This window comes from Phaenicophaeus curvirostris, chromosome 7 (assembly GCF_032191515.1).
Source record: "Phaenicophaeus curvirostris isolate KB17595 chromosome 7, BPBGC_Pcur_1.0, whole genome shotgun sequence".
NCBI classification, from domain to species: Eukaryota; Metazoa; Chordata; class Aves; order Cuculiformes; family Cuculidae; genus Phaenicophaeus; species Phaenicophaeus curvirostris.
The window spans coordinates 21,383,559-21,407,553 of record NC_091398.1 but is presented as its reverse complement, the minus strand read 5'-3'; the positions used below and the strand labels follow the sequence as shown (position 1 = coordinate 21,407,553).

The 23,995-nt window shown below is 39.7% G+C and overlaps 1 protein-coding gene across 1 annotated transcript in view; it reads right to left on the bottom strand.

Annotated features, from left to right (window-relative positions):
- Positions 1 to 23,995, bottom strand: part of ABCB11 (ATP binding cassette subfamily B member 11) — a 37,908-nt gene that overhangs the window by 5,836 nt on the left and 8,077 nt on the right. The window contains exons 7-21 of the mRNA XM_069860986.1: positions 23,715 to 23,886; positions 21,792 to 21,916; positions 20,899 to 21,073; positions 18,828 to 18,941; positions 16,707 to 16,817; positions 15,651 to 15,776; positions 14,716 to 14,919; positions 13,306 to 13,476; positions 12,740 to 12,941; positions 11,945 to 12,023; positions 10,780 to 10,909; positions 9,197 to 9,355; positions 5,316 to 5,420; positions 5,056 to 5,217; positions 2,312 to 2,515 (exon numbers count right to left, since the gene is read on the bottom strand). Coding sequence (XP_069717087.1) covers positions 2,312 to 2,515; positions 5,056 to 5,217; positions 5,316 to 5,420; positions 9,197 to 9,355; positions 10,780 to 10,909; positions 11,945 to 12,023; positions 12,740 to 12,941; positions 13,306 to 13,476; positions 14,716 to 14,919; positions 15,651 to 15,776; positions 16,707 to 16,817; positions 18,828 to 18,941; positions 20,899 to 21,073; positions 21,792 to 21,916; positions 23,715 to 23,886 — 2,239 coding nt within the window. The remainder of the gene's footprint in view (positions 1 to 2,311; positions 2,516 to 5,055; positions 5,218 to 5,315; positions 5,421 to 9,196; positions 9,356 to 10,779; positions 10,910 to 11,944; positions 12,024 to 12,739; positions 12,942 to 13,305; positions 13,477 to 14,715; positions 14,920 to 15,650; positions 15,777 to 16,706; positions 16,818 to 18,827; positions 18,942 to 20,898; positions 21,074 to 21,791; positions 21,917 to 23,714; positions 23,887 to 23,995) is intronic.

Below are 23,995 nucleotides of genomic sequence, written 5' to 3'. Positions count from 1 at the left end.
ATTCCTCTGCTATCAGTGACACAATTTACAGGATCTTTACCTTGTATATCAAGAGTAAGCAAATGCTTGCCTATGTACCTGGAAAAATAGACACAGGAAACTAAGACAATCCCCATGATCATTCTCTGAGTTGGAAACCTCTCTGGAGCCTTAATTAATGGTAGGCTTTATACTGTGTTTTGTCACCAGTCAGAATTTGGGTTTCTATCCCCCAAAAATAACACTACAATTTCATCTAAGGCAGTGAATTCACTGTTTGGTACTGATTTCTCCTAATTATCACAAGTAATTTTATGAAGAAATTGGTTTTCAATGCTGCACTTTGTCTGGACTCCGATAGAAGCATCACAGTGTACATTTTCCTTTGGGAAGCAACAGCCTTGTAGATGACTTATGAATGTTCTCATCATGTAAAAGGAGGTTTGAATATAAATCATTAAAAATATTCCATCCGGTTTCAAGGTGGTTTTTTTTCCAGGCCAAAATTAAGATTCATATCTCTAGCATTACCCTTCAACATGAAGAAGCGGATAAGTAGGTACTGTGAACTGGATTGTCCAGACTGTGTTTTTCTATGTTTAGCCTGGCTGATGAACAATCACTGAGGAAGAACTCAGAGTGTTTAGCATTTGGATGCAGAGCTGGCAAATAAATTAGAAAATAACACCAGACATGATCAGTCATCGCTAAAACTGTTGAAGCATTTAGTGCCCTTTCCATCCCACCCTCTGGGTCATTCTGTTGAATAAAAGCTGATGCCTGGACTAATTAGTGAAGTTTCTCTCCTTGTCAATTCCAAGACAGTGTTTTGATTTATCTTTTTTTTGCAAATAATTAAACAGGTATGAATGTGGGCAGTTGGTGAGATCTTAATTCTTCTTTGGGTTCTAGAACTGAAGAGTGTTCCTAATAACAATCAACAGTGGTCTGTAAATTAATTCATGTGATTAGCAATACCAAAGTCAAGTGATATCAATTCATTTAATATCCTTTGTGCATTACAATAAAAAATAAAGAAATCTGGAAGTCTGCATGTATAGGTAGTCAAAATTATTTTTTAAGTTCTCTGCTGCCAATCATGCCGTGCTTATTTAAATCCCACCCAGAAATGGGAATCGGGAGTGAAAGATTTGCTTCTTCATAAGTCAAAAAGGTGGGGGTGAGAGGCTGAGCTACCTGCAGCAGGCAGTGGGAAACAAACAGCCAGTAGATGCAGAGCTGAACAGGGCTAAGGGCTCCAGTCCATGTGTTGACTGCACAGATGAAGGCCAAGAGAAGGCTGAAGATAGTTGGTTGAGAGGCCAGGTGGGTAGAAGGAAGGTTCAGATGGGACAAGGTGAAAGACAGAATGGGTAAGATGCCTAATGGCTGGAGGAGTGGGAGAAGCGGGAACTCTGCAACAGTCATTTTAGGATGGACTAAAGTAGCTCTACAGAAGGAAAATCCAAGGCTTTGGGAAGGCTTACTTTTTCTGATTCTAGAAATATGGCAACATAAAGCAAGGAAGAAGGTGCAGTCATTAATCTGAGCAGGGTAACCTGCAGTAGCCTTCCTCTTGCCTGTCTTCTAAATCCCCTATTTCAGATGCCCCTCAGTTTCTCACAGTTGAGGTATGTTGAAAAAGTATCAGGTTTCGGGTCATGTGCTTGAACTTAGTGACCCAGAAATAAAGTCAGCTTTCAAGGTGAGGCAATTCACAGGGTCTTGTAGCCACTGGAGCATGGGATGCTGCTAACCATGATACTGGAGCTAGAGCAACAGGGAGGAGGGCTTCAGCCAGGGGCCACTAAACACTGGACACGTTTCTTTTCCTGCCATGTGTCCCATGCTGGTTGCTTTAATATTCACACAGGTGTGTGTTAACCATGGAGCAAAATTTAAAGTATTATCAGAAAGTGCTATGCCTCCTGTTACAAATTAACAGGAAAAGGGTTAATGCTTATCTGGAACAAAACCTAAAAAAATAAAATCAAGTAACAAGTATCACTGCTTTCTGCAGACAGCATAAGGACAGAGCATCAACAAATGAGTATTTAAATAAAAACTGACAAAGGGGAAACACACTGCTGAGAGATCTGTGTCTACCAATTAGGTCCAATAATTTTTGAAAAGTCAGTCACATTCCACTCAGCAAGTGCTTTTGCAGTAAGGGAGTTCCAATGATGTTTCAGTGGCTTGACAAGCTGAAATATCACAACTTGTTTGCAAAACATTGCCAGTTTCATTACATTTGAATTACTGATGGTCCCAAATGCCTGATTTTTCACCTACCCATGACTGAAAATATAAATTAGTTTTTAAATAACATTACCCTTCCAGTAGCTTCCAGCGCTTTCTTGTCCTGAGAGGCGAATCCTGTCAGCATTTTAGCCTGCACAGCTCCAGACAAGGCCAAAAATGGCAGGAAACACAGAATAACTAAACTCAGTTTCCAGCTGAAGTAGAAAGCAATGATCAGGGCCACCCCAATGTTGGTAAAGGAATTGACAATCATTCCTATCTGTGATCCAGTAGCCTTCAAAGTAAAGAAACGGAGATGATTGATTTATATTCCAGAAGTAACTTCAATAATATTTCAATTAATTTTCCTATAAAACTTTAGAAACCCCTAAATAATGTTCAAATACCACAAGGCAATGATGCACTGGAATTTAGCCAGTCTGAACATACTGTTTCCGATTAACTGTATAAAAGAGAAGGAATGCAAACCTCCAGTATTCCTTTCACTGACAAACTTTCCATTGAGAACTCAGAAAGTTGTTTCTAATGATTGTGAGAAAGATAATTTTACTACTAAAATTCATTCCCTTGGTTCCCTGAAGAATCATTCTGAATACTCTACATTTATCCATCTAGATTTAAATAATAAACAGAGACCTTTTGTCACTTAACAACAATAAAGTCTTAGCTGTGCTAAATTTAGTAAGAAACATCACTGAGAACGGACGAATTAAAGTTTCTGCCTGTCACTTTATAAAGGAAAAATTTTAAATACGCCTTTGACATTTTTATTGAATGCATTCATCTTCTCCTTACGTGCCTCAAGAACAATATTCTTTATAACGCCTTATTTACTCAAAAGTTATTTTCTTCCATAGCAGTAAACAGCAGCCCTAGATAGGAACTAGGTTGCTATGCATCAGAAAAAAATACACATTTGATATCCTTGATCACTTCCTGTTCAGTGTATTTGCAGGATGTGAACTTGCAGCACAAAATGCTCATCATCTACTCCTCCTCTGACCTGCAGCAACAGGGCAAATTGCCTTGGGCCTGGCTACGGTGGAACGGGCACCTCCCAGCTCTGCAAAGGCTACCAAAAGGAGCAGCCATAGGGCTGCCCTTACCTAGAGCCTCCAGGTCTAACACCCCTCACCCCACAAATCCACTTTTTACTCCTGGTGCAGATGTAGGCATTTTCAGACTCCAGACACTTGCATGCATCTTCTCACCTTCAGCTCGCTCTGCAATAGCAGCAGGTGGCTAAGCCGTGCCAGGCAGTGAAAGGTGGAGGACACTGCTGCTCAATCAGCTCTGTTTTTTCCCCAGAGCTGTGGGTTAAATGGCTGTGCTCCACTGCTCTACATGTGCTTAGAACAAAGATGTCCCTTAGAAGGCTATTTAACAGTGCAGTCAGTGTTTTGCAAGTGTGTTTGCTTCAATTAAAATACACCCTGTAAGTGCCTGTAAGAGCTGAAAAGATTTACAGCTGGTTTCTCTGATTCTGAGAATCTGAGAAATCGCTGCTGACAGGGGTTTTGGGAACCACTTCTCTCATTTGTCGGAGAGAGAGGGGGCCTGAGCGTGAGGTGCTGCGGGGTGGGGGTGGTCGTGGTCTCTAAAAGGGGGCTGGAGAGCAAATCTTATGAGGAACGGCTGAGAGAGCTGGGGGTGTTCAGCCTGGAGAAGAGGAGGCTGAGGGGAGACCTCATTGCTCTCTACAACTACCTGAAAGGAGGTTGTAGAGAGGAGGGTGCTGGCCTCTTTTCCCAAGTGACAGGGGACAGGACAAGAGGGAATGGCCTCAAGCTCCGCTAGGGGAGGTTTAGGCTGGGCATTAGGAAAAAATATTTCATGGAAAGGGTCATTGGGCACTGGCAGAGGCTGCCCAGGGAGGGGGTTGATTCACCTTCCCTGGAGGTGTTTAAGGCACGGGTGGATGAGGTGCTGAGGGACATGGTTTAGTGATTGATAGGAATGGTTGGCCTCGATGATCCTGTGGGTCTCTTCCAACCTGGTGATTCTATGATTCTATGAACCCATCATCTTCAGTTGGGTTGAAACAGGGCAATTTTTGTAACAAAGAAATCTGTATGATCTCCTCTTTGTTTCTAGAAAATTGCTTGCATTGGAGCCAAGTAACTGACTCACTTCTACCAAAGCACCCATTCAGATCAGTAACATTTATAGCTCAGTATGATTTAAACCTCACCCACCAAGGAACACAACACATAGAGTTACTGGTTCACTTTCCCAAATACTAAGTCACACTGAAACTGGCTGCGTGAGTCCTCAGCTGGAGCACCAGCCAGTCCTGTAAACTGTTTTCTCAAGTGGACAGTCGGTTCAAATCAAAAACTGTCAAAACAAAGCACAATACCAGGCTGAAAACCTGAAAACATAATTAGTGATGAATGTCACTAAAATACTACTCTGACATGTTTTTTAAATAAACACTTAAGCATTGTGGCAAAAAGTTGATTCATTTCTAGAAAAAAAGGAAATTAAATCTTTTTGTGTGGGGTGTTCCTTCCCATTCCATTGATGGTTGATATTTTATTAATTCTTGTGGTTTTGTTCTGGTAATACAGGCAGGAATAATGAGCAGTGACTTATTACCCTACTTGTGCTTTCATGTGATAAATACAGTGATAATAAGAAGTCCACTCTGGCAGCCTGTGATTAATAGAAATAGTTTAATGGACTAATCAGGGACTGATATACCCTGACCTTGCTGGTTATTCCATGGTAGCTAATTTCTGTGACAATGTCCCAAAATAGGCTTTTTCAACCTGTGCTTATAGCAAAATGATTCTTAAGCTAATAGGTTCTTACCCCTTGGACCTGTGAGGCATCTGTTGCAAGTCTTGTAGTCAAAGCACCAGGACTGTTCTTCCTGTCATCAAACCAACCAATGTCTTGCCCAAGCATAGCCTGGAAACCAGTTTTTCTTAACCGTCTTGTAAGCAGCTCACCAGACTTGGCAAAGGTGTATGCCTGGGGTACATGAGAATAAATACAAATAATGTAGAGAGAGAGAAACCCACAGAGTAAGAGATTAGGAGCAAAATTTGCCCACATTGGACTGCTATTACCTGTAGAAACTGTGTGAAGAATGAAAGAATTCCAACAAAGACAAAAAGCAGGCAGACACCGTTGATTTGGTTTCTTTGTTCTTCTTCATCAAGAATGGAGAAGGTCTTCGAAAAAAAAGAGTGGCATTGTATTAGAAATGTCAGGTTTGCTGTGTGTATTCATGACTCCCTATTGCCAAACACACAAGGCCACTTTGGAACCAAAGCCAGAACACAGAGCTCTCCCTCTCCCCTTGCAAAGGCCTGATTCTTTATTTTTCCTAAGGTTAGTCTAGGCAAAACACAACACTTTTTACTCATGGTAGACAACAAGTTTATTATGCTTGGTGTCTGCACACACTGCTATAATTTGTTGCCCATCTCTAATTATAATTAATCAATCATCCCTTCTCACTCTAAACAAGATCCAGTGTGATAACCAGAGAATAGCAATGACATAAGCATAATAGCATAGCAACAAAGCAACAGTGCAGCTGCTCCTTTACCTCCTCTCTAATCTGCACCAACTGCAACTCTGTTGGGCCATACAAAATGAAGTCTGTGTAAATAATTGTACCCTGACATGATTATCCTTGCACAACACTAATGGGTCTATAATTACTATAGGTAGGCTTCAAGAGGACTCTAGAACTTTCACTGAAGAGGTGCAGATACAAGCTATTCGCTTATTGCTGGGTACTTGAGAAAATGTGTTAGTGCCTGAAGTAGAGCCCCTTCACTCCAATCTGCTCCAGTCTCCATGGCATCTTCCTTTTATCTCTTGTTCCTAATAACTGGTCTTTTCAAAAACCTGCCAGTGTTACTGGCTGCTGCTGAAGTAGTGGTGCAAATCTAAGTATCCATCCTGCAGCAATTCCTTTCAGTCATCCAGAAACACTGGGATGATCCCACACATGAGTTGAACTTAAAATTTTTTCTTGGCAAACTTTGAAATTTTTCTCTCTAATTGAATAAAAATGTACCAAAACCAAAACTGAGCATTGAAAAGAGAGATACAAATTTGCCCTAGGACTGTACAGTGAGTCCAGATAAGTATTTATGCTTCTTATAAATAAACTTCTATTCATTGCTAATGTGTAGCTAGATGGAAGACAAAGTTTAATAGGAGTCTTCATTTCAAGAAAGTCAAAGGCAACACAGTTCCTTATGTCAGAAAGGCTGGATCCATATCCACGCGTGCAGAAGATGCTCACGAAGAGGGAGAGTGCTGTGAGACTTTGTTTAATATTCTATCCATATTACTCACAGTGAGTGGTAACCCTGCTTTCTCTATTGTAAGAAATATGCCATGAAAGGCCTTCCCAGTTTCTGTGACCAGGCTCTGCACTGCTCCTAGAGAAAGGCTGAGAGGTCTGTGAGTTGCCTTGAGGGCTTCTGGTGAAGCCGATTTTTTTTCCTGTTGCAAGCTCTAAATTCAAGGAATCAACACAGCTCAAGAAAAGCAATGGGCTGAAGTACACACTTATACTCTCCCTGAACTGAGAGCAATATCACTTTATAGTCCTACAGAAGGAAACATGGATAACATTAGCTGGGAAGAGATCTCTGTATTGCAAACAGAGGAATTTTTTTCCCCTTGCAACTGTCCTGTAAAATTGAACTATCCCATTGTCAGCTATTCCAACATGCTCCGCTATGTTTTTGACCTATATTCTTGATGTAAAAAAATAACTCTGATTACAGTAATATGTAGCATAGACAATAGCATCAGGTGTATGAAAGCAAAGCGTTGTTGCTGAGCTGTTCATGATCAGATCATACAAATTTCAACAGTTTTGGTGTGGACTGTCTTTTATCTGGATCCATAGGCTACATGCCCAACAGCAGTCAGAACACATTTTCTAGTTGAGTTTCACTGGAAGGGATCCATTTCCCACACTGAGATAGTTCCATATTGAGAACTAAAGCATAGCAAGAAGAAAACAGAGAAATTTGTTCCAAAAGGAACACTTCTGATCTGAACTAATCGGAGGACATATCCACTGTTATCCAGTTTTTCATCCAAATTTGGGGATTCATTCCTGAGAACCTTCAAGGCAGACTTTGCTAAATTTCCATTTCATAGCTATGGGGATTTTTCCCCTCACTTCTCCAGAGTACAAGCCCACGTGTCTGTCACATCATCATTGCAGATATCCAGACAGCTTGAAAAACAGATATATATTCCATCTCCCTTGACTGCTTTGGCAGGCAGAAATGTTTTAAATTTATGAATAATGAAACACAGATGTTGGACTTCACTCATGTTCATTATGGCAAGGAATTCATCCTTGCCACAGGAAGGCATTTAACATCTTGCAGGATGACATCAGCCCCAAACCTCCCAGTGTCTAGAAAACCTCTCTCAAAAAGAATCAAAAGTTAGATGCATTCAGAATGCACACAGCGGTGTCTCACCTGCTGTCTAGTGAAAACTACAGTCCTTAGCATGAGGTCTAGACACTCAAGTGTTTGGAGGTGCCTCACCTCTGGTTGAAAGGCCAAACACGTTGGCCAAGGGCCACTAGTAGCTCAGCAGGGACTAGAACATCTTTTGCTCTGCCCTCCCTAGATCTTAGCTAGCAAACATCAAGCTGTAAGTAAATGTGATTCAAAGTCCTGAGTAACTTCCCAGAGAGAAATGTCTAAGCCAAAACAACACCTCCCCAACCATCCCTCCCCCACTCTCCCCAAAAAAACAAACCATAAATCTGAAAAAAGCTAAATCTTTCCTTTGATAGATTACTGGCACTGCTATTAGGAGCATTTTGACAACCCTTTTCTAATCAGTAGCTCAGATGCTGGGGCATCCATTCATTTACTCTTTCCTGCCTGAAAGGTTTCAGACCTCCAGTTTCTCAAAGAGTGTCTGCTCTTTAGGTCATATATTCTTTGCACACATACATACCTACCATGACATAAACAGGTAAGTGGGAATCACAACATGTTTTATCCTATCTCAGGTGGGTACCCAAACTGCAAATCAATAGTGGCATTCCTATTTTCTTCCTAGTGAATATGTAATTATTGTACCCTAATAAAAAACATCAACAAAGGGATTTTTTCTATCCTTCTAATTCTTGAAAATTTAGGACACTTTCCTAGGCATTAGTTAGAGCAGTACTGAATTTCTTTAGGCAGTCCTCCAGTTTCCCACTAATAAGGTAAATATTTCCCCGTGAAGCTTTTTTACAAAAGAGAACCATCTTCTATTGCAGCAAATTTTTGAAGGGAAAAACAGTCATGGTTGAACTCTCAGACATTTTCAAGCGAGACTGTGGATTTTGATGGCATTGCTTCCTTTAGTGAATGCCAAAGTTTAAAGCACATTCCTGTTTCCCACTTGTTTTCCAGATTTGTTGATATGAGTCTACTTTTGCTGGCAACTGTGAATCCTGTTACAATTAATCTGACTCTCCAAGAGCATTCCTCAGGGAGCAGGTAGCAAATTGCTGCCTGAAATATATGAACAAAAAAGTGAAGTATTTTTTGTATCTGATGCAAAGCTTTCTCAAAGATTTGGCCAAGTCTGTAGAATAAAATTCTGCAGGCAAGGACCTCTGCCTGTCTTTCTCTCCACAGTACCTGCACATGAGGTACATCTTGTCTCATCTAAAATAAACTGTATGCAAATGTAGAAATCCACTCCTAACAGATCCTGGAAAGTAAACAAGAGAGATAATGAAGAACACATAACAAATGCTAATGAGCCTGCCCCTCCAAAGGGCTCCAATGATAGTACGATGACAGTGGTATAAATATCTTCACTATGTAATTGTTTATAGGCAAGATGGCTAGTCCCATTTTTTTATGATATGAAGATTTGACCAAAACATGCATCATACATTCACTCCCCTCTGTTTCAGAGCTAAAATACACTTTGAAATGTTAGGATAACATACCCCAAGAATTTGACTGAATAACAAAGCGTAGAGTGGATTGACTGCTCCATTCACAGCTGCTGCCAGAGATCCAAGCACCATGTAAGGCCATTCAGAGGCGTTGTATTTCAAAATTCTGGTAAATGGGACAGGCTTGACCTCTTCCTTCACAACAGACTCCTAAAAAAATAGGTTGGATTTATGAAGCAGATGTATTCCCCCAGTGATGTTCTGTCTTTAACAGCAAGACAAAGTGGTTAGCCTAATCTGTTAAATAGCCAAGAGGGTTACAGAAATTATTACCTTTTCTGTCACTTGTAAAAAAGAGAGACATTCATGCCTAGGGCAGCTCTACTGATTCCAGCTTAAGAGGCTAATTACAACCAGTTTAAAATTTTCTGTCACTGAAACTCAGGCTGTTGCCTTTTTGCTGCCTCCAGATAAGGTGCGATGCAATACCCACTGCTAAAACTAAAATATCTTCCTCAAAATTAGCTTTGTGTGTCACTCATGGAATCTTCTTAAATATTACTTTAAGTATTGTAGGTGAACCCACTGACCAGACTCTGCATCAAATTAACAGGTATGTTATGTAATTAAAACAAGGAAAATCTGAGTCCTAGCTGGATTCAGGCTTTATACATACTAATTATGCCTCCGTTCTGTGAAACATCCTCAGACTATACACTGAATGCCCATAATTACTCCCAGTAAGAGCAGAATATTCATCATCAAATTATAACTTGCCCTGCAGTTTGATTTGTGAAGAATTTTTGTAACACTCAGTATGCTAAGCCCTGCTCATCTCCCTCAGTTGATACGGCTGGAAACACCCAGACAAAACAGACACTGTGAAAACCTTTATGCTGGAAATGTGCAAGTATGAATGGGTGGAAGCATCTTGTAGTTTCTCTTCCTTCTGAGTCAGGGCCAGAGTGACAGCACTACAGCACTTTATTTATCCACAGAACAGGCTTAGGAATAGCAAGGACAGTGACTTCTAACTTCTGCTTTCTGCATGGAACGATCACAACCATGCAAATTGGTGCTAGGAGCTTCATTAGCATTTTGGAAACCCACTGTGTATATTTCTACATATTCTGCATAATTTTAAGGCATGCTGTCTTTATTTTCTATGCTAGTTGGTTGCACAAGGACACTGTCAGTGAAAGGACTCCGGGCGAGGTTGCAGTGAGGGTCTGTCTTTACTCAAGTCTCCAGACGATTTTGAGAGGAAAGTGAGTTTAGTCATTATTGAAGAAGAAGCTGAGTGACTCGCTACATTTCACAGACTAAGCATTTTGATTTTTGTCAGTCAATTCATCTTTTGTGATTTTTTTTCATCTCAGTCTACAACATATATCAATTTACCAACAGGTCATGCTCTGCTAGAAAGTTTATATGGACCAATAAGCATAACAGCCATAAGAATGCAGACTAGGGTTTACACAGACAGTAAGAACTGAAGCTGTGGTTTTAAGTAAAGGATCAAACCAAGAATACCTGTCTGCCAATAACTCCTACAACAGAGGTACATATCTACAGATTACCAAGTACTATACCCTGTTTGGTTGAAAATTTAAGAACAAACCATTGGATCTGACCTTTTTTGCTTGTCCATCATCTTCTCCACAAGAAGACATAATGTACTCTGCATTATCTTTTGCAATAGATAATGGAGGATCAGGGACCACATTAGAGAGCTGAGATCTGGAGCGCTGCCGAAGTGAAGCTCTGTGAAGAGGACAGAAATAGTCTGTTCTTCACAGATCAGTAACATAATAATTGCTTGCAAAGCAGAAAAAGTTTTCATGTCAACTAAATTGGGATTCACTGAAGCAAATCACAGGAATCCCACAGACTTTTTCTTTTATAGAAGAAACTATACCACAACAGAGAAAATTACTTTTTGTAATCGTATTGCACGCCCACCACTCAGATGCTGCCTTATATGTACCCTGCACTGTGTATTTGTTAAGGTCTACAAACAGAAGCAGTCCTGTCCTTAGATAGGAACGGTTGGACTCGATGATCCGGTGGGTCTCTTCCAACCTGGTTATTCTGTGATTCTGTGATTCTGTGTCTTTGTTAAGAAAAACAGTGGTAAATCTTAGTATATTTCAACAAGCTGTTAAGACACCAAGTCTGTTCACCATTATCACTATGAAGTAATTCAGTCCAGAAAAACAGGATGCTGAAACAATCCTGCTCTATCCCTGACAAAATATAACCTTGTAATGTAGGAGACATGTATACTCTTGCATATGTCTGACATGGGCTTGCTTGAAAGAAATAATAAGTGTCTAGCCACAAGACAGTCTGGCTTGTAAAATGCTTTAACTTTCATCAAGCAGAAGCCATAATACATTACATTGATTTCTCAAGTAATTGCACAGCAAGTCATTTTTCAAATGACTGGACTGAAAATGCATTAGGTAATATAAATATATGGCTCTATGGTAATAATATTAAGAATGGAACATTATCACAGTAGACCAGAATTGGAAGGAAGGTACTACAAATAGAGATGGGAGTAAAATTAAGAGTCTTGCTATTTATATGTGGGCCTTCAGTAACTAACATATTGCTCAAGCTACTTCTTTCCATGTGAACTCTGCCCTAGTAAAATGCGTGCAGCCCTTTCACCCTCTTCTGTGCAACATACAGAGAAGTGATTAGTTAGCATCACTGAGCTTTTGGGACAAAGGGCGGGACAAAGTATAGAGATCTGGAAACATACTGAGATTTGCAATCATTTTTAAGACTCACTGCAAACTGGCCCGATAGCTTCCTCTGCTGAATGACTGGACTTTCTCAAGATTTGGCTCAACCATGTTATTTTCTTGTGCTGTAAAATATAGCATATAGAGCTCTTCAGTTTGTGCTAAAATCAAATACAACCTAGCTCCACTGTGGCTCTGCAAAATAGTGCAGTGCCTCCTAGTCATAAATGAAATACTTCGTAGAAAGCAAGGAATTTAGTAAAACCTTGCTACTATCTACGCATACCACAAATTTTATATTTGTATTTGATGTGATAAAGTTAACTGAATACTAACCCAAGGACTATCTCATTTGAGATGTGACTTCTAAAGGCTGTTTCCCTGTTATAGTGTTGCAATTACTCTTTTCTTTTAAGATAATCATATTCAAGGTATGATGCTTCACAAAAATACAACAGATCATTCTATTAGACCTCCATTTCCACAAGCTTTGATTCAAATCCACTTCTAGTAAAACAAATAGGGTGGTTTCAGCATGTTCTGTAATTTGCTTGCATTTCAAATGCAGCAGGTCTGGACTGTTAGCACTAAATGGAGCTATAAAATGATGGATATTACAAGTCAGGATTAATGTTTTAGGGCAGATCTATATTAGGAAGGTCATTCAGTGCATAGGCAGTAAAAATACTTTAGTCAAGGCTATCAATGCATTTCTCCTATGAATGCTAAAATTCAGCCATAAAGGCAGAAAAAAGAAAAAGCAACTAGCTCTGACTGAAAAAAATAAATCTGCATTCTGTGGAATTTTACATCATTTTATAAAAGAAAACAAAACACTTACTTTCTGTTGCTTCTCCATTAAGTGCTGTGTCTCCTTTGCTTTGCAAGGTCACCAACATGAAGTAAACACCTTTCCTCTTCAAGAGTTCCTCATGAGTTCCTCTCTCCACAGCTCTTCCATGCTCAAACCCAATGATGACATCGGCAGCTTTGATGGCTGACAGGCGGTGAGCTATCGAGATTGCTGTGCGGCCGAGATGAGCCTGACAGGGAACAAAACAGCCTCATTCCTAGGAAACAGAAATGCTTGGAACCAGTTTGTCAGACCAAAAGGAGTCTTTCTAGTGGTTTCAACTGACTTTGACTTGAACTTCATTCCCAGCCCATAGAGTATCTGTTTCTGAGCAGAGGGAGCTATAGGTTTCTGTTGATGTCCCAAAGTAAGACGGCCTATTTTCTTTTCTATTATCTTTTCAACAATAATACTAAGGTCCTACTTGTGCATATGAAACAGCTATTAAGAAAATCTTCTCACTGCTTTGTTGCAAATCAGCAGCACCCTTGGCAGAGTGCATTAAAAATAATTTCTGACCTTTTAGGTTTGATTTATGCTATGCTATAGCAAACCTTATGAAGTGCTTCTTGGACAGTAGCTTCACTTTCATTATCAAGCGCTGATGTAGCCATATCCAATAGCAAGATTTTCGGATTTCGCACAAGAGCTCGAGCAATAGCTATCCTCTGTTTTTGACCTCCGCTCATTTGGCTTCCACCCTCTCCAACATGAGTGTCAAATTGCTATATGAAGAGAAAAAATGAAAATGAAACAGATAATGAAAGGATATGTTAAGCTGCTGGTGAGGACATTGGTAAAATGTCTCTCAGATTTGTCCTGGGAGTAGACTTAAAAAATTATCGTCTTTGAAAGACAAAACAATTGTTAGTCTACCAGATGCAAAGGAGAGCTGATGGAATAACTTCCTTCATAATGAACAATATCATTTTTCCAGAACTGAGATTCCAACCTCAAGCCAAAAGTATGTACTGACAAAAAGGTTAAATATTCTGGTTTGGCTTAAAACTACTATATCACTAAAAGCTTAAATGAAGAGGAAACACCTGCCCTTTCTCCATCAGATGACTCACCAGCAAACTTTCCACAGAGCTGGACTTGTCTGCTAATGGTCTGTAACTCATGAACACTGTGTCTGTCATTCATGGACATCTTACTCTGGCAGCATTGAGTTCAGGTAGAGAATTAAAGAAGCACAAAATGCCTAGCATCTCGAGAGCCCGGATACTTATATTCACCTAGGGACAAATATTGTTTATTCCTCCATTTCCAGGAAATAAACAGGAGCCTTCGTGCAGTCTCTCTATGAATAGTTTCCTGGAAATGCATAGATGGAGGATAAAAAGTACATTCTAACATCAGTTAACGGTACTTAAATCCTGTCAATCAGGTTCCCCATTGTAACATGACCCTTTGAGAAACTGCTTGGCAAAATAACATTCTAGAAAAGTAAACAGCACTGTACTAGCAAATATCATCAAATATGGACTTTGTAAGAAGGATACCATAAGACTGATCAAAGCCCTGTCATTGTAAGGGAAGAAACCAGGAAAGAGGGAACCTCCGGCTAACTTACAGAGCTCATACAAGGAGATGAAGTTACAAGGACCAGCACAGGCTGCTCAAATCCATACCCTGGCTAGAGAGAGTCTGGGCTCTCAATTGCTTTTAGCCTGAGATAGATAATAATCATGCTATGATTATTACCATGATGCTGAGTGTTTTGCATGTTTCCTAAGGAACTAATTCTTCTAGTTTTGTGGGTTTGATTTTTTTTTTTTTTACTTGATGACATACACATACTAAGACCTAATTAACTCTAGTCAATAGAAAGGTCGCTGCTTTATATATATATTAATTTTCTGCCCTTCCAGCTGAGCACAAATGGCTTCTTGGAGGGAGGGACAAAAGGATTCTCTGTTTTTCCATCAGTCTCTTCCAAACGTTTTACGAGCACAACTTACTTGCGGCAAGTCCATGATGAAATTGTAAGCATTGGCCTGTTTGGCTGCTTTGATTATATCTTCCATGGTAGCCTCATCCCGACCATAGCGAATGTTCTCTGCAATCGTGGTGGCAAACAGCACTGGCTCTTGTTCAACAATGCCAATCTGTGAGCGTAGCCACTGGATATTAAGAGAACGAATGTCATGGCCATCCAGGGTAATCTGCAGAAGCAAATTAAAGAAAAAAAGAAAAAATAGTCAGGTACCTTATCCTCTCCAGGTCAGAGACAAAGAAAGACACCATGGAAACGAAGGGCTTGTGAGGCTGTGTTTCCATGATCAGTGTAGAAGACAGTTTTCATGCAATGCAGTGGCAGTAACACAGGCTAGTTCTTGGGCCTAGGAGTTGTGCTCTTGATTTTATTTCCCAAACCTCTTTTTGCTTGGCCTTAGAAATAAAACCAGACGGAAAGTACTAATAATAAAATAATTTATGTTTACAGTAAATTGGTTCTTAGCCTTTCATACATTCAAATACAGGTCACTGTATATGTGATTCGTCCCAACTAGGAATACATAAATGGAATGAGACTGTTAATAGATGTAATTCATATTCTTAGCTAATCCATTACTAAATGGTAATTGCATATACTAAAGCAATATTATGGGATAATGATTAAATGTTCAATACTGTGTTTTCCAGAATGGAAAATGATTTATCACTCCTGAATTATCGTATCTATAGGTATAGTTGATACTCAGATTTAGCACTGAAATTTTATTTTCTAAAAGCTTTCTTTTTTAACCTAGTTATTTTTTTACAAGACTATTCAGCATTCCCCTGAACACACAAAATAAAGTTAGGAGTCTTCCTTTGCACCTCAGAGGAGAAACCAAGTCATTCTTTCAAGTCTCTAAGGCTAGAGAAACACATTCTAGGTTGGTACACTCACCATGCCATCAGTGGGGTCATAGAAACGCTGGATGAGCTGTATTGTTGTACTTTTTCCAGCTCCACTAGCTCCAACAAAAGCTGTCGTCTCCCCTGCTTTAACAACCATATTAAGGTTATCCAAAATCTGGAGAGGGAAAAAAAAACAAAAAAAACCCCAGAAACAGAATCTATCCATTCTAATTTTCTCACAGTCATGCAAGCAAGTGGATATATTCTGTATCTTAAAATACAGACTAAAGACAATTTTAGAAAATTGAGGAAAATATTATGAAGAAAGAGGAAACAGAGAGACAAATATCTTTACATTGTTTGAAGAATTAAATGCAGAACACTGTTTTCCAGGACAGGCTGGCTGATTTTTGATCTTTGTTTTTTCCTGCTATTCATCATTAGGAACCAGTCAGGTTAATACCTTTAAAGAATACAGTACATGTATTATGAATGCCCATTAAAGCATAAATATTAAGAATAACAGTGAAATTATGTAGAAAAATATGATACTTCATATGCTTCTGTCTCTAGAAGCAATATGAGTCATTTGCTTGTTCAATAATATGCTTTTCTCAGGAGAATTTGTCAATTCAACTACAATAGTAGAGAAATAATGGTGTATAAAACCAATGCTCCTGTACCTTTTCCTAGCATTTTAATAGGTCACATGGTGTGTCCCCAGGGTAACGGAAGAGTTTTATAAAATATTGCAGCATTTAGCTTATTACTTTATGCCCTATTCTAGCTCCTGTTGACAGAAGTGCATAATTTATTATAATTGACACCTGCATAATTGTACACAGATGAATTTGTCTGGAATTACTATGAGTTTACATTCAGCAGCAAGGAATATGTATGGCACCAGATATGTCAGAATGGTAAAATAAGCAAAGTGGTGAGCAGAAGAACCCCTTAATAGAAGAATTATTTAGTCTACTTTTAAAGAGAAGGTCTGGTGTTCTGGAAAACAAACTCTATTGAATATCTAGAAATTTCTGGCAGAACTGGTATATTTTGGTTGTTTACAGTAATTTTGTTTACAGGATAGATCATTAATAATTACCTTTATGTCTGGTCTGGAGGGATAATGGAATGTTACATTATGAAATTCAATTTCACCTTGTATTTTATCCAGCTTGTAGCCATCTTCTGACATGCAGTCAATGACAGGTTTCTAGGGTAGAATTTATTGTGTTATTTATTTGCTGTGAAACAGACAACATTGCTGCAGGGGATAAATATTCCTAATGCTATACAAAGACACGGCATTTCTCTTTGAACAGCACTTGGCTGCACTGAGCCAGCAGCAGGCTCTGCCCCAGGGCTGGCAGGCAAGAGATATGAAACTGAAGGCCAAAGCGATGGGATAGTTGTCAGCAGTGGGTGACAACTGGGCAAGAAGAATGCATTCTCTTCTCATTTTAGGCTTACTGCAATTGCCACAGTCAACTAGCCAACTGGTTTTTTTGCTGGAAATGAATAGCTGAGTGAGTGACGCATTTTGTCTAAGTTAATTTAGCCAGCTCCTAAGGAGTAAAACTGCACTACGTGGCTCACATAAACATTCTTCTACAGCACTGAACAACCAATTCATTGCTGAAAGTCTGCCTGTTTCAATACTTTGAATTTAAAACATCCCCCCTTGCACACTCAGTCCTAACAGCTGCAATCCTGGTTTGAAGTTTTCCCATGAAGTGCTTTGGGTTAAACATACTTTTGTTCAGACTTTGGGTATTGTGAACTCTTAGACATGAGCAGAGAACTAGAAGAAATTTGAAGAATCCAAAAGAAATCAAATTTTCTAAAGATAGATTTTTGAAGCATGGAATACAGAGAACAAATTAAAATTATAGTAACTTCAATATTTGATAATTGAAAACATGCATTATTTTTTTATGTAGCCTAACAGGTTGAAGGGAATTTCAATACATGAAATGTGTGTGTTCTAAGATGTTAAGAACAGCTAAAAGATTGGTTCCACTTTAGGAATATATCTTACTTAAATAGCGATACTAAACTATGAAGAAAAGTTTCACTGATCCTGCAAATGGGAACCTCAGCATGGCTTTAAGTTTAGTGCTGGAAAACAGTCTGTATCAGGGCAGAACTGTGCTTTTACTGTCTAATCACAAATATAGAAATGCTGCGAGCAGATCGATCTAATTTTATCACCCTTTCTCTAGACAGATGAAACCTGAATTTAGCTTCTTTCTTTTCACCCTAAGGTTATCTGACTCAGCCTTATCTTCAGTTTTGTGATTAATTCTTACTGCTGCAACTCTTTATGCTTTCTACAGTTTTCTCTAAAAACACTTCTCTTATTTGTCTCTTTTTCAGTTTGTAGTAGAACTTTAGCTTATGAAGTACATTTGTAGGGCATATGTATAATCAACATTATAGAACATTGAAGAGTTACTAAAAAGTCCATTAGCATTACCACAGCCCCTCTTACCTTCTTTATATGACCTTATGTGCTTTATAAAAGACAAGCAGCATTTAAACATGTTTACACAGCTTTTAGCACAATAAAGCCTATCAATGAACAGAGATATGATGTACTGCTAAGAAATCAGCATTATTTTTGCCAGCCACTAGATTTATACAGCTATAGAAAGGAATCTTCACCAATAAATGCCAGTAGCACTCAGACTTTCTCATACAACCTTATTTCAATATCTATCTGCCTAGATAATATTGTGATTAATATTTATGACTGCTGCATGACCAGTGCCTGTGTTCATTTGGTCCCATTTTAACTCAAGGTAGCTCTGTGAAAAGTGGCAGAGGCCACCTTTGCCACAAATATCAATAGAGCCTCATCATTTGATGTCATCTGGAGGCTGGAAGATAGATGCTTGCTGCAAATTTGGCTGCAAGGTGACTGTTACTGCCTGCCTGTACACTTTCCATGGGCCAGCACTAATCAGTAATTGTATGTAAGAAGAAATGGGAGTAAGAAACAGGAGTAGCTGAGTTAATAATTATTCAGGAACACTTAAGAAATCTGTTCAAACCCTCTCTGAGCCCATGTGCATGCTGTTAGATCTTTATATTGCACAGTCAATTTTTCTTTAATCGCATTCATTTTTCCTCATTTCCACAGTAGATAAAGCCCCTACCACCTGAGGCTTATTTAATTATTTTTCCACTACAAAGTCACACAGCTTAGAAATGCATTACTTACTTTATCTATTGTCTCAAAAATATTTGCTGCAGCCCCACGGCCGGTGGCAAAGGCTTCCAGACATGGAGATGCCTGGCCAAGATTTAAAGCTCCTACTAAAACACCAAAGAAAACCTAAAGAAGGGGGAAAAGAAATTAACAGCATAAGACACCACATTTTTATTACAGTTTAGAGCTTAGACAGGCAAATCAAACTACAGTGGCTTAATGAATTCTTGTGCATCAGCTGAGCTGCAGTGATTCACTACATGAACATAATTAGCCCACAAGAAAAGTGAACAAATGCATCTAAGAAGAGATTTTTCATTGTCTTTCACAACTTTGCTTCCAAGCAGAAATAAATAAATTTATCTCATATTTGCCCTAGCCTAAAAACATGTACATCCAGATATTTACAGAGGCATAACTGATGTATTTTTAAGCCAACTCCATTGGACTGGGTGTTGTAATTTGGCAATACCTGAGAACTCTGCTAAATAGCAATCAAGGACTCAGTCAGCCTTTTGAATACAACACAAACAGTTGTCGGGATAAATGGGCAAGGTGTGTAACAAAATACTGCATTTGAGAAACAAATTAAAGTACGCAGGACTGAATTCTCCCCTGCACCATAGTAATGTTTACTGAGAATCCCATGGCTAAAATGGAAGAATCTACACATACTGTGCACTGCAAACATCTACACTGTGATGTATCAGTCCATAAGTTCTTATTCAGCTTTAGTACAAACTAATTTTCTTGTATAGATGAGTCCCAAAGCAAGGAGGTTATATGCATGTCAGAATCCACCATGAACACGAGGGAGTAGGTTCTGTACATCTGATAGAAGAAGGAGGCAAGGAAACGCTTAGTATATCTCAATGCAGTATGGCTGATGCACAAGTTATTCAGAAACCAGGAAAAACATATTTAAACGTTTTTTACCCACACATTCTCCCCTCCACGCCCCCGCCAGACTAGAGCATGTGGTAGAAAACGTGAAATACAAGAAAGGTTAGCGCAAACTCAGAGGAAAGGGAGCATAAGGAAGAATCTCCCCATTGACAGCTACAGTTCTTTAGCTACAAGGTAGCCCCCCACTGTTTGCCGCTCGACATTTAAAAGCACTGAACTATAGTTATCATGTGCACGGCAAGGAAATTGCTCACTTGGTTTTTCACAGCACTATCTTGTATGAACTATTAGTGTCAAGAGCAGTTGCGAATGATTTCCTGTGAGGGACATCCTCCTTGACCATTATGACTCAATTTTACAATGTTTTTGGTGTAACTCTACCCAGCTCCATTTAGCAGGAAGTTCTGCACTGCACGCCACTGGTGGCTGGGAGCTCTCACCGCATGCAACAGGCAGAGAAGCAGTAGAAATAGATGCTTCATCAGAACACCCAGCACTTATCAAGGCTCAGGAAGAATTTACTCTGGTTCTGGATCAAAGTTTGCCATTTGGGCTGTCCTGGCTTAAAGCAAATAACTAAAATATCTGTAGATGTTGGGTTTATTCCATTTATGCCATTGATATCTAAAGTGTCTACTGTGCAGAAGTGGTTGCATGTGTGCTGTGCAAGTTACTGTGTCATTTTGTATGCACTGCAGGAGCCACAGCCATGTGTGTTTGATCAGCATTTACGTTTACATGTAGCAACAGAAAATGGTGGTTCAAAGGAATATAAACTCTTCATGAGTGAGAGGTTAGGTTCCTCTTTGCCACAATAGGCTTTTATATCACAAAATAATTTTTTCAGAGAAGCCAATATCCCCAAAGCCACACACTGATCCACAAAATGGGAAAGCTAGTTTCAAGCCTCTGTCAGTTGTGTAGCAGGCTCTCAAAAAAGCATTATTCTGTTTGCAGCAGGCAGCATTGCAAATCTTTAAAATAAACGTTTTTTTAAAAAAATCTTATCCAATTGTGTCATATACTTTCACACATATGCTGAGTAATGATCTTTAAAAGACACTTAAGGTGTTTGTCACCACTGGGCCACAGGATACCAGAACACTACCTGTATGTGTTCCAGAATAAACGTTTTAAGAAACAGTCCAGAAAAGTTGCATCAAGCAAAACTGAGTACCTGCAGAAGAGTGCCAGGTGAATACTCCTCTTCTTCAAGGACGAGCTTAGAGCCATACCAAAAGGCTAATGCATAACACAGGAAAATTATAAACCACATGTAACCAGTGAATAATCCCATTATTATTCCTTTCCGAATTCCCCAGTGCTGAGCAAACACCAGATTCCTATCATATCTGTAGAAAGAGAAAAAAATAAAAGAGGATGAACTGAATCCGATAGAAAATCCAAAATGAGGCATCTTCACTGACTGTGCTACAGCTAACAAAAGGTCCATGCAAGGTTGATATCTCATTCTGAAGTGAGAGACCGCTGCTGAAACCAGCAATGATCCCAGATCTTTAAATCCTTGTATGTCTAGTAAAACAAGCACAAGAAAATCCACAATTACTGCAGATACCTAACCAGGGGGCTTAGAATTTTAGCAAAGAGACACATGATTTAAGAATTTGGCCAGCATTTCAGAGCATGTCCTACAACCATGTTATGTTTGAAACAAACTTAAGAGAAATTTGCAGCTTAACATCATCAAATCATTATGTCTTGCTGGAACTAGTCCTCTTACTTGGCTTGAAAGTACCCAAGGTTTTCAGATCTGCTGCAAAAGTGATATATCAAGCAATGTTTTGGGAAAAATTTGACAGCGTGTTCCTACAAGTGGGAATAACTTGAAGATAGTATTTCTGATGTCTTATTTCACTGATTGGCTGAATAATGAAACTGGTTTTGCATGTGTAGTATTATTGGAAACCTAAACTCCTGTAACTTAAATACATATAATTGTCAAAGCTAACAAGTGGCCATTGTAGAATTGCCATGACTCTGAAGTGCATTACAGCATTACACTGCCACAGGAAAAAGAAATTAGAGACATTACAATTTGTACAAACAAACCTTTCAACTTCTTTCTTCTCCCCACCAAAAGCAGCCACTGTTCTGATGGATGAGAGCACTTCATCAGCCACAGCTCCAGCTTTCGCATAAGCCTTTAATTCTCTGCCTGTTAGTTTTGCTACAGCCTACAAAAGAAATGCTGGTTACACCTGAACTGTAGGTGCAGACAAAGACAGTGGTAAACAGTGTTGGCTGTCACACTGCTTGTCCACTCTGCCTGAGGTCACCTCCTCCACCGTGAGCAGGGTTTTATTAGGCACACTGCACACTTGAAGATTTCTGGTTTACAGTATTAGGACACGTACCTCTGTAGGACGTTTCACTGAACAGTTATTCCCTTGGCCAACAGGTCTGCTCCAGGTAGCTAGAAAGAGCAGCTGATAACATCTGCTTTCCTGTTCTCCTCCCTCTCTGCAGCTAACTGGCCTTAAGCAGACTGCAGACTGAGGGTTTGTACATCATGGGAGGAAGGGGAAGCTTAAGCGGCAAGAGCAGCCCTTTAGCCAATGCGCTAGAGCCCACCTTCAGGAAGACAAGGTAATACTACTGACAGGGGGTATAGAAACAGATGGTGCCCACCATCATGCTTTGTTTCTTGGGCTGAGAGCAAACAGGTCCCTGCGCAGCAGCCTAAAGCACCCTGGATGCCAAAAGCTTACTTAGGCTCAAAAAAAATGCTCAAATTATTGGAATAAAATGTAATCATGCATAATTCTACAGAAAGATACCACGTTGGCTTCAGAATGACACAGTACAACTGTCATTGTCAGTAGAAACTGTAAAGTGTCATTATTTGCTTTCTCTCTCCAAATTCCCTACCCCAGGCATCTATTAGCCACTTCTGGAGACAGAAAACCAGACTAGATTGACCTTGAGTCTGTTTTCTTTATGGTGAAATACAGATGAGCAGGAAAGGGTCATAAGGAGTGATACACTTAACAGTGGATCTGTAAAAGGAAAGTGATGGGAACAGAGAAATAAGAACAGAAAGGGAAGAAATTACAAGCATAAAGGGGAATGAACTCAGAAAAAAATTGCAAATAAATAAAAGAGGCATTTGGGGGTTTATTTCATTCCTTGCCAGGGTTCTGCTCTCCCACTTCACACTGAGTCACTATTCATGTCATCTGCTTGTAGCCAGCACAAGGTGCTGAAGAAGAGCAGAAAGACAAGAGATTTCTGAGTTACATCAGAGGTTTGACAGCAGAACGATAACAAAGCGTTCCTGACGTGGAGGAAATGAGATAGCCAAAGGGCTGAACCAAACCAAGGAACAGAGCATGAGAAAGTGCAGAGGAGGAGCAGAAACAGCTCAGCCCTGCTGGGTGTGGGAGAGGAGGCGAGAGGGCAGAGGATCCTGCAGTTTCCCTCTTCTCTGTCCTTCCTCTGCATAGTGACAAGGAGTTTGTAGGGAGCAGAAGAAGGAGCTGAATGGGAACCACTGGGAGAGGACACAGTAGCTGCCAGGAGCAAGGACAGCTTGAAGTAAGTATGAGTGGTTATTTTCAGCTATTTTACAGCTCTGAAACTTGAACATCTCTAAAAGCCCCTAATCTACATAGAAAAATTGAGTCTCATGTCTAGTAACCCTCTAAACCATGTGTGCAGTAATAGAGAGAAGGTGCAGGCCAGGTTCTGATCTCAGCAAGCACAGTATCCATCCACAGGATCCAGTAGAAGGTATGCTTACGCTCCTTTCTGAGAAGCAGGATGTATTGTTCTGGAAATCAAAATAAGCAAAGTGGAAGCAAAGCCCACCTCTCTCCTGCTCCCCTGCCCCTGGTGATGCTGCGATAATCATCATCTACCTCTTTTGACTTTAAAGCAGTATAATAGCCTTCCCTTCCATCAGTCCTCCCAGTCCTATGGCATGACCTTCCCTGCTCATCATACCTCAATATGAACTTCTCACAATCCACTTACCAAGCCATAGATCGCTGCTCCAACCCCAAGCAGAGGGCTGACTGCAATGATAACCAAGGTTAATTTCCATCCACTGACAAATCCCAGTAGGAATCCACACACAAAGGTGGTTAAGCGCTGGATAAAGATTGCTACCTGGTCAGCAATAGCCTCATTAATTTTGTTAACATCACTGGAGAAAAAAAAAAACAATAACAAAACCCAAACAAACAAAACAACAAAGATTAGTGAGCATATCTTTTATTTGTGTTGCAGGCCTTGGCCACATTTGGGTTAGTTGC